This window comes from Rosa chinensis, chromosome 7 (assembly GCF_002994745.2).
Source record: "Rosa chinensis cultivar Old Blush chromosome 7, RchiOBHm-V2, whole genome shotgun sequence".
Classification (NCBI taxonomy): Eukaryota; Viridiplantae; Streptophyta; class Magnoliopsida; order Rosales; family Rosaceae; genus Rosa; species Rosa chinensis.
The window spans coordinates 32,768,969-32,779,784 of record NC_037094.1 but is presented as its reverse complement, the minus strand read 5'-3'; the positions used below and the strand labels follow the sequence as shown (position 1 = coordinate 32,779,784).

Below are 10,816 nucleotides of genomic sequence, written 5' to 3'. Positions count from 1 at the left end.
TTGACTAACTTAGGCATCGGAGAAGAGAAGACCGCCAACGACGGTCTCCCTCTGATGCCCCTTGTATTTCATTTGACAGATAGCGGAAGCCATAAGAACCTCCCAAGTAGCGGTCCGCCCATCAGACCAGCGTTAACCAAGATTTAGCTACCGCTCAATCTTAGACATTAACATTGGCGCCGTCTGTGGGAATCCTTGAACAAAAGGCCATCCCACCACAATAATCACCATGACTAACGGTAGCGGGGGAAAAGCTGAAGGCTAAGAGGATCAGTTCGCCAACCCCCATCCTACCAACCCAGTGACTAACGTTAACCGTGCATTATTCAACACTCCGGTCAACCCTAGCGTGGAACCCCAGGGCTCATCCCAGGTCCCACTTACTCAAATTGCAACGGAGGCCCGACCGGGTAGCAGTTGCCCACTAGACCAGGATCTCGCTGCTATGTATGAGCTGGCATTGGCGGACCTCCACAAGGCAAACAGGGAGCGCGAACAAGAGGGTAGAGAAAAGGCCGAGGCCCAAAAGCAAGTGGCCACGCTGATGTCAAAATTCAACTAACTGAAGAAGGTGCTGGAGGCAAACGCTAACCCAGCACAGAGCGAGTAATCGCAGGGCACCAGACGTAGTCGACCTAATACCGGCAGATTGATACCCGCACCAATCATACAGATGTAGGTACCGCTGAACCCACCCGAGTTACTGGGAATGGGACCACCTCCTCTGCCCTGGCCAATGTTAGAACAGGACGCAGAGTCACAACCACGCACCAACCGCTCCATGACCAGTGTAACGCCCCAAGCTGCACCTCACCAGCTTAAGCACGTCACAGTGCCGCGAATCTCTAAAACATAAACCGAACGCTCGATTTATATCCTAGAGAACCGCTAGGCATTTTGTTTAAAAAAAACTTTTTATAAAACACAGCGGAAGCTACAAATATTTTTGAGGTGAAAACTTGAATTACTAGCTACTATTTTGTTTGTTCAGAACTTGGATAAGGACGTACACTGGGTACGGATTTCAATGAAAGAGAATCCAACTGAGTTTAACCTGAGGCTAGATAACAACAAGCTCCGAAGCACGAAGTTTGAGAAATAAAAGTTAGCACAACTCCAGACAAGGGTTTACCGAACTTGTTATGCACACCCAGCTCCGTCCGCTAATGTCCCGTCACCAGTGCACAGTACCTGCAATCATACTGTTGTAGGGGTGAGCTTTCGTCCTCGCTGCTTAACAGGGACCCTAACTCGACTAGGCATGAAACCAATAAATAGATTTTGGAGCTCCAGTATGAAAATAGGCTTAAACCAAGTATTTAAAAAAATTTTGAACAACAACTTTAATATTTTTCAACGTGAAAACCGATGCATGATGCTTGAATAAACACGGCGCCAAATCCAAGTGTTACCTGATGGCCGGTCCCATAGACCCACTACACGACCTTACCCCAAATTAATTTATCACCAGGTAAGCGTAGCGAGAACGTCCACTACCTAGCTATACACACGTACCGAGTCCGTGATTGCAGATACTCGGACGACCGGTATAGCTAACCCTCCGGAGGTTTAGGAGATCGAACCCAAGGAAGTCAGTGCCCCTTTCGCTCTCAAGCCATCACATCTCTCACAATTTGGTTAGTATGCATTGCATTTTAACATAACCAAACCGTACCACTCATCATGCATCATTTTAACACAAGATATAAGAAAACAACTAACCGAGGAGAGTCCTGAATCCCTACCTGGATTCCGATGCTTTCTCTCATGTACTCCGAGAGTTGCGAACCTTCTGTTCCTCGGGTAACTGGAATCCTAAATTCCGACATTTCGATAGTTAATAACTGTTGAACAGTTAAACGAAATCTCGACGATTAACAAATCGCCTAGAACAACTTTTCCTGGTTTGACCAGGAGTTGACCACTTTGACCATTTGACCAATCGAGGTAGACTCGATAATTACCTAACTTATTATCAAACCACGAAGTACACAAAAAAACCAATAACGACGTCACTAACGAAAGATCTCGAATTTACTTAACCGTTTAGCCACAAAGTAATTCCACGGAATTTACTATGGACACTCAAGCTTTATAGCTTCACCATATTTTTGATTTTTCCACAACCAATTCATAAATTCTAAACTGTTATCACCTAAATAGCAACAACCACAACCAAACATGATAGTCATAATCCATTCACATCGACACATAACCCACTCTGCACATGCAATCGAGCTTATACACATTCAAACAACCAACTATCCATTTCAAGCCACAACAACAGGTTATCCACTCATTTTCAAACCCAACCTTGAGCAACCAAACTTAGAACAAGCGTAATATAATCTCAACCAAACGACCCATTCAGTTCATCCAACCTCCAAGTATCATACCAAGATCAAAACTTGGTTCGAGAGTTGAAATATACCTTCAAAATCTTAAGGCAGCTAAGCCAACTCCTTGCTGAAACTGGGCAGACGAAGAACTGAGGATGTAGACGTTATCTTCCCAGCAAACTTCCGAATACCTTGCCTATAGTTGCAGTTGAGGCCGAGGCAAGCCAAGAAGAGCCGGAAAAGTAGCCGGCGTCAGCAACAGCATCGAACCCGGAAACGAAAACCATCAGAACCCAACCCAAACTGAAAACTAAGTATCAAATCGTGTAGATTATGACGAAGGGATGAATTTCCATACCGAATGCGCCCTGAACAATGGCCGGAAATGGTTGAACTTCGCCGGAGCAGTCCAATCTTCTCACTGTCGTTTCTCCCTCCTCGTCCGGTGCATGGGCGATCGAAGACCACAATCGTGACGGCGACAACGAGACGAAGGCGATGGTGTCCGTGCGCCGGCCGGAGGTGGCCTGACGGTGGAGCGCCGACCGGGTTGAGGTGTCGGGTCAGAGAGCTCCCAGCTCTCCCTCTTTCTCTCTCTCGATCATTCTGGATCCATTCTGACTTGGTCCCCTTCCTTTAAAATGAAATCAAGGGCCCAGATCAAGCGGTGGATGAATCAATGGCTGGGATTTCTCCACCTATTTTCTATTTCTTGTTTTAAGTTCTAAAATTCCACAACTTCGGAAATTCACTCAAAATAGTTCGGGTCACTGGAAAATTCTCCGAAAATTTCCACGAACTCGTCGTGACGCGTACTTCATTATCCAACTCCTAAATTGAGGATTTCACGTCACGAGAATTTCTGAATATTTTTCCCGAGTACTTTAACTTTTATCGAAATCGATAAGTCAATTAGCGAACTATTTCATTTAAGCTCGAGAACTTTTCCGGGGCTCACAACCAGGGCTAGAACTGAGGGTAATCCGCCTACCTCCAGGCGGGAGCCGGTGCAACGGAACCTCCAGGCGGGGCTAGCTGGCGACGCAATCGCCCTAATCCTGGAGAGGATGCAGCAACTAGAACAAAGGTTGATACGGGCAGAGGCGAGCACCCTAGCGCAAATACCAAATCCACTCTTTGTGTCCAGGCTAGGGCCATTCACCGCTAGGATCCTGCAAGTCGTCAGGCCAGCACATGCAAAGTCACCAAAGGTGCCACATTATGGCTGCATGACTTACCCTTTCATCCATATGGACACCTTCAAAAAAGTCACTAACAACAAGGGATTTGATGACGCCACCCTTTGCCACTTATTCAGCGAAACGTTAGATAGTGAGGCAATGAGCTGGTTCTTTGAATGCCCACCAGGATCCATCGACTCATTCCATGCACTATCAATTGCTTTCCTTTCTCGGTTCATCTTGTTGGCCGCCGGACATCACAATACTACTCAGTTGTTCAACGTCAAGCAGGGCTAAGAGGAAACATTGAAGGCATTTGTCACTAGGTGGAGAGCAGCGGCATCTCAGTGCCGCGATCTGGATAAAACAATGGCATTGGCAGCCTTTAAGCAAGGACTCCTAAAGGGACCATTTCTCTACCATCTCAATTACAATCATCCAAACGCTGCGTATGACCACGTCATGAGTGAGGCAGTCATCCACGCACAGGCAGAGTTCATCACATACGGAGAAACCCCACCACCACCACCGCCACCGCCACCGCCGCCAACGCCAGCAAAGTCCACACAACCCTCATCCAGCTAGTAGGAGACTGCTAATAAAACCTCTGCTACGCCACCAATTAATAAAAAGAGAGAATGACAACAAGGCAGCTACCAGAGCATGCGGCAAAAGGACCAACATTACAACAAGGGCAACCGCTCCTCCCACGGGGATAACCATAACAAACAGACGGAATCATCCCAACGGTACGCAGTGTTTATAGTCCTCACAACCTCGTATGAAGAGATATACGACCAATGCAAAGACCAGATCCCACAGCCACCCCCAAGAAAGTACCCAAGGGTGGGAAAACCAAGGAACACTAGCAAGTGGTGTAAATACCACGAGGATAGCGGTCACAACACCAACAACTGTAATGCCCTCAAAACGGCAATTGAGACTTTGTATCGTGATGGTAAGTTGGAGCAGTTTAAGGTGCGTCAGCCGCCACCTGTGGTCGCCAACATCAAGCCCATGCGCCGCATCAACACCATGACGGCGGTGCTCCGATCACCAACATGTCTCATAGGGCAAGAAAGCGTTATGCACGCGCCAACCACCCCAAAGAAATTTGCAACATCCGCTATGAGAGATCTGCTAAAACCCCAAAATCTGGTTGGGAGCCCATTACTTTCTCGGAGGAGGAGGAGAAGGCCAACATCTACCCACAAGCGTTTCTAGACCCTTAAAACACATTATCATGACGTAGAGCAAGAACACAGTCAGACGCAAATGGCTTCAGAGGCCCAAAACGACAAAGCAAAGGCAAGAATCTGAAACACCAACCTGAAATATTTGAACGTCTGCGCTTGGAGAACTCCTGCTTCAGATGCTAGGATGATACTCTCAACTGAAAAATCAACGCCCCAGTGGTCAACTACAACACTCACTCCTTCAGACTCTCACAGAACAAGGCTTGAAGACGACAACTCAAGTTTGAAGTTTTAGCAAAAGTGTCAAATCTCGCTAAATTCCCCCTCTTTTATATCAACATCAAACACATCTAGGCCGTCCGCTGAAAAACGACATCACACGACAGCCATACACTTGCCCCATAATCGCATTTACTCTCCGGATTAACCGAGGCGTCACCTCGGTTACAAAATTGATCATTACTCGCATTAATGGCGAAGAGACGGGTGTGCTGAGGCGACGTGCACCCACATGCCAACCCAATGCATGATGACCATGTGTATGAAGCTGTCAGACGAAGCGTCTACCCAAAGTAACCGTCAAAAGGGCAAACATACCAATCATCCAGATAGTCTCCGCTAAGCGCAACACTGCTAGCGGGACTTCTCCCTTTCATCTTGCAAGCGAGTCTCCGCTAAGCGCAATACTGCAAGCGGGACTTCTCCCTTCCATCTTGCAAGCGAGAGTCTTCGATAAGCGCAACACCGCTAGCGGAACTACTCCCTTTGCATCTGGTAAGTGACAATCTCCGCTGAGCGTAACTCCGCTCGCTGAGCTTCAAGCTAGCGGAATGTCTCACTTCATCTTGCAACAATCTTCGCTGAGCGTAACACCGCTTACTGAGCTTCAAGCCAGAAGGTCTCAACGACGCTTCTTACTAGTTTTTATCAGCGGAGGGACTTCTGCCAATGGCGATTCCTGAGGCAACGCCTCATGCTGACAACTATCGCCACGAGGCATTGCAGTCAAGCTATGTCCCTCCGAACCAAGTAAGGGGACATATTAATAGACTTCGACGTCCCTGATCAGGCACGTTGACCCCCGAAACTTGGGTATCAAAGATTGGGCTCGCTACCCAACACCCTCTGTTCAGTACAGATCCCCCTCATCAAACAATATGTCGGCCAAACGGAGGCCCATCTTAGCCGGGGAGTGGGGGACTCCCTGGGGGACCTAGCAGGGGCCCACCCGAAAGGGTATAAAGCGTTCGCTCAGTAAATCCATGGTTGACAATGCACTGAAGGTAATTATGCTGTTGCAAGTCTAGCAGAAGTAACGCTTCGAACCGCTAGACAAGTCCCCAACCAAGATTGCCGTCCTTGACTGGGAACTTGGGGGACTTGTACTTACATGAGCATTTGCCAAAGCATAATTAGCTATAATGAGCCACGCTCATGATACTGCCAGCGGTACCAACTACCACCAACGATGTGACCTACGAAAACACAGCCAAGCAGGCTACCGCCTGAGCCCCGGCTCACCCCTAGATCACCGCTGACGTGCCACCACGCGCCTCTCCAAAACAGCATCAGAAGCTCTAGAAACTGGGAACTGAAGCATATCAGTCCCACATCGAAAACAAGGAAGAGGTCAGCCTCTTCCCCACCTATAAAAGGTTCAATCCTCTCTGCTCATTAATTACACATTTACTACTCACCTACTGTTATTCTGTCAACACAAATACATTGACTAACTTAGGCATCGGAGTAGAGAAGACCGCCAACTGCGGTCTCCCTCTGACGCCCCTTGTATTTCATTTGACAGATAGCGGAAGCCACAAGAAACTCGTAAGTAGCAGTCCACCCATCAGACCAGCGTTAACCAAGATTTAGCTACCGCTCAATCTTAGATATTAACAGTTCCCATACTGGTTATGTATTCACCATGGGTAAGACCGCATATCTTGGAGGTCTACTAAACAGACCTTAGTCGCTACTTCTTTGAACCATGCAGAGATTATTGCTCTTTACGAAGCAATTCGTGAATGTATATAGTTTAGATCTATAGTTATACATGTTCGAAGTAATTGTGGCTTGGAATCCACCATAGATGAGCGTATTAGCATTTATGAGGATAATGCTGTTTGCATTGAGCAAATGAAACAAGGTTACATCAAAGGTGACAACATCAAGCACATATCGCCTAAGGTCTTCTACAATCAGCAACAACAGAAGCTCCTCAAGATCAAAGTGAATCAGGTTCAATCTAAGAACAATGTGGCAGACTTGTTCACTAAGTCATTCCCTAAATCCACGTTCGAGAAACATGTTACAAGCATTGGCTTGCGGAAGCTATTTGAACTTCCATGATCATAGTCATCAGGGGGAGACACAGACATCAGGGGGAGATGTCCACATGTTGATCTCGAAACGTGAAGGGTGTGTTGTGCTCTCTTTCCCCTTCGACCGAGGTTATTTTTGTCCCACTGGGTTTTTGTTACTCAGCGAGGTTTTTAACGAGGCAATGAGAGAAGCACCGCGTTTAGGCGACACAAGGGGGAATGTTTAAGTAAATCCAAATTGTGTTTGGCCCAAACTCTAGGTTACTTGACCTAGTGGTAATAGGGTTTTAATTAGAGATAATCTCGGAGAATATCTTAGAGATATCCATTCATTGTATGATTACCTTTCCTTGTACAATTCAGATTCTATGCATTGTAATCCTCTATATAAAGATGCCCCTATTATCAAAGAGAATACACAACAATTCTCTCTCAAATATTGATTCCCTAAACCATATTACAGTTATTTGAGACTTAATTTTTTTGACCTTGCATCCGCTTGTTATACTTACTAGTTGACTGATTTGTAGGATGTATATGTGATTGATTTTATTCACAACTTTCAAGTCATCAGGATTAGTGTTAATCACACAAGGATATTGTGAACAACATGGCTGTTAGGTGCATCACAAGGGAGTGGAGGTCTTAATCGACCATGTTCTTCTACTACGTACATCTTTGATTCATCATGTAGACTCAATCATTATGTAACAATAAAAGCTAGGAATTTGTACGAGGATTAATGCCAATAACACAAAATCTCATAATAAAAACTATATATATTTCTCTAGAAATATGCTTTCTCTCATTTCAAAATAAAAAAAGAAATATGCTTTCTCATGCTTTTACCTAGTGCTTTGCTTTTTTGTATGAGCCTATGAGGAATGCCAAATTGCCAATGATACAAAAATTTCCTAATAAAAACTATATTTCTAGAAATATGCTTTCTGAAGCTTTTACCTAGTCCTTTGCTTTTCTTCACTCCACTTGATCATCCCTGCAGACTGCTACACCTTTGAGTCTTCTTCTTCTTTATTTTTGGTAATTTCTTCTATCCTTTCTGATCTTACAACTTATATTCATTCTTCTTCCAAATGCATTCAATATCACAGTGCCTTCTCCTTTTGGCTCTACGTACAACTTGGAACTCCACTATAGGCGTGGGACTAGCTATCAACTAATCTAATTAATTTCATCTGTACGTGATCAATTTCTCTCTGAATTTCAAATAAAACAAAGTTACGTACTTAGGTTCTTCAGTGCAAACAGATAAAGAAAAGCTTTAATTAGCAATAAAATATTTATTAGTTTCTTTCTAATACTGTTAGGAATTACGAGAAGCAGACACAGTACCAGAAACACATTATAATCACCAAAGGCCAAAATTACACAAGCACACAAACATCTATTTTTTATTCAATGCAAGTAATAACTGGCAGTAATAATCCGAGGAAAAAGTAACTAGAGATAAACTTGTCAACCGTGGAAGCAGATTATCATCATCATCATCATCATTATCAACCGAAGGTGGCAGTTCTAATGCCCTTAATGGAGTTGATGGCAGGAGCATCAAACTTGCTGAAGAGTTTGTAGGAGGAAATAAGTGAAATGAGAACAAAGCAAGCCACCACCAGAAATGTAATGACCACAGAAGTTGTGGCTTTGTGACAGAATCCACCATAACTCCCACAAGCCGGACTCCACGTTATAGTTGAATCTCCTTTATAAGCCAAGTACAGAACCTCCGTTGACACAGCTCCAGCTCCCAGAATTATGTACGTAAGCAACTACATATATAACATATACAAAACCAACAAGTAATAAATAAACTGTAACTAATAATTACTTGCAGTGGAGAGAAATGGTAAGTAATAAGTAAGTAATTACTTGATCTATGAAGAAGAAAGTCCAGGCTAGAGACTTGGTGGGGGACGAGACTTGGCTGATATGATAGCCGAGAGAAGGGAATAACCAGCACAGATGCCATTGGCATGCACCAAAAACCTACATTTTGCATACACATAGAAATATATCATTCACTTAATTCGATCTCTAACTAGTAACTAGATTTCTTTGGATGAAATGACTCATATCTCTCCAACAAGTAACTTAATTATGATTGAGACCCAAGTATACACATTGTAGATATGAGCTTCAACTGTGTGATAGTGATATGGTTTCAGTAGTCAACTCTTGATCGAGTCATTAAATGACAACATAGACGTGCCTTTGCGTGCAAAAATTTTCTTGATCCTATCATAACTAGACGAACTTCCACAGTTCCACTGTTGACATGTTATTGAATTCATACCAACCTTCAAACGGTGGGTGACCATAATTTCTAATTTCTTAATTTTTTTTAAATAAAAAATAAACTCGAATAATTCTAACATATTTTGGGTATATGACTGATCATGATATCGGTATTTCCCACTATTCTACCCATTTTTTTACTAAATGAAGGATTCTATAGTGGAGACTTGAAATGAATATGCATACAGGTTTGGACTGCCATGGAATTCTCTGAATGAAGGATCCCAAAAAGGAACTAAATATTAGTGAAAATAAATAGTTATACAGAAATTATTAATTAGAAATAAGATATTGCCTGTACAAGTAAAAAAATTCTATTGATTAATTAGTACTTTAACCTCCCCTTCAATTGATTTCTTTTTCTTTTTCTCGAGGACTAAGATAAATAACTCACAATCACATGAATAAATCTAGAAGAGAAGCATGCAAGGAAGGAAATACTATCTAATTACTGTCATATATATGATGTATATCAGTATATCTACCTGAAAGCTCCAATATGAGAGTAGGAAACGGATCCGAACTCATTGTCCTGGGAATCGTGAAGCATGACGAGCAGAGCCGCCACACAAGGAGCAATCGGCAGAAGTCGCAGCAGCGTCTCCGCCGTTCTCAAGCTGCTGCCGTTGCCATTGCTACTCATCCCTTCTAACTCGTCTCCCGGTGCAACCTCCGCTGCAGACTTCTCTACCACCGTTGACATGATCCTGGTGTTGTTGGCCTCCTTGGGTTTAGGTCTTTAGAACTCAAATATTAGGATGATGAAGAGCTAGAGCTTTCAAGGTCCACCTCCTCATCTACTGGTCCTTCTGGGTCTATTTAATGGAGCCATCGACCTTTAATTACAGGGTGGGTGTGAAGCATTCAATGTCATCTATTATGGCTGATCGCGCATCCCCATATGTATCACTGTCTAACTCACTCTCTCATTCCACACACACCACACGTACGTACTTTAAAATTTGTGAACATACGTATGAATACGCTATACGCCGAGTACGTACACCACAAGCATGCATTATGAAATTTGGAGCAAAATAGCTAATAAATAGGTGCATGTCACTGTTACAAACAGCATGCTTCTCTAATGGAAACAAGTAGGTATCTATCTATGTTTAGAGTGCTCTAGTACTCGTCTTTGATTAGGGCAAGAGTATTATGGTGGGTTCGACTATGGTATATTAATGTATTGATAAACGCATTCACTAGATTAGTTCAATTCAAAAGTAGATTGGCTCCATTTATTGATAGACTAATTTGAGAATAATCTATCTCTGTATTAAACCAAGTCTACTTAATATAACTGTATATTGATATACCGTAGAATTTTTCTATGATAGGAGAAATAAACACACGACCATAACACAAGATGATTTCAGGCCATTTAGTGATAAGCATATATCACATACAAACACATAGATAGTAGTCCAAATGGAATACGGTTTGATAATCTAATTTTTGTAAAG

The 10,816-nt window shown here is 43.5% G+C and overlaps 1 protein-coding gene and 1 long non-coding RNA gene across 2 annotated transcripts; both read right to left on the bottom strand.

Annotated features, from left to right (window-relative positions):
- Positions 1-1,022: 1,022 nt before the first annotated feature.
- On the bottom strand, positions 1,023-1,663 carry LOC121050413. The gene is made up of 2 exons (XR_005802908.1): positions 1,413-1,663; positions 1,023-1,202 (listed from the first exon to the last, which is right to left on the bottom strand). It is a non-coding gene; the product is annotated as an uncharacterized LOC121050413 (long non-coding RNA).
- A 6,642-nt stretch (positions 1,664-8,305) lies between these two features.
- Positions 8,306-10,198, bottom strand: LOC112179346 (CASP-like protein 2A1). The gene is given in 4 exon segments (XM_024317743.2): positions 8,306-8,824; positions 8,925-8,968; positions 8,971-9,041; positions 9,836-10,198. Coding segments are annotated over 4 exon segments (603 nt in total). The 5' UTR covers positions 10,054-10,198; the 3' UTR covers positions 8,306-8,554.
- Positions 10,199-10,816: the final 618 nt, after the last annotated feature.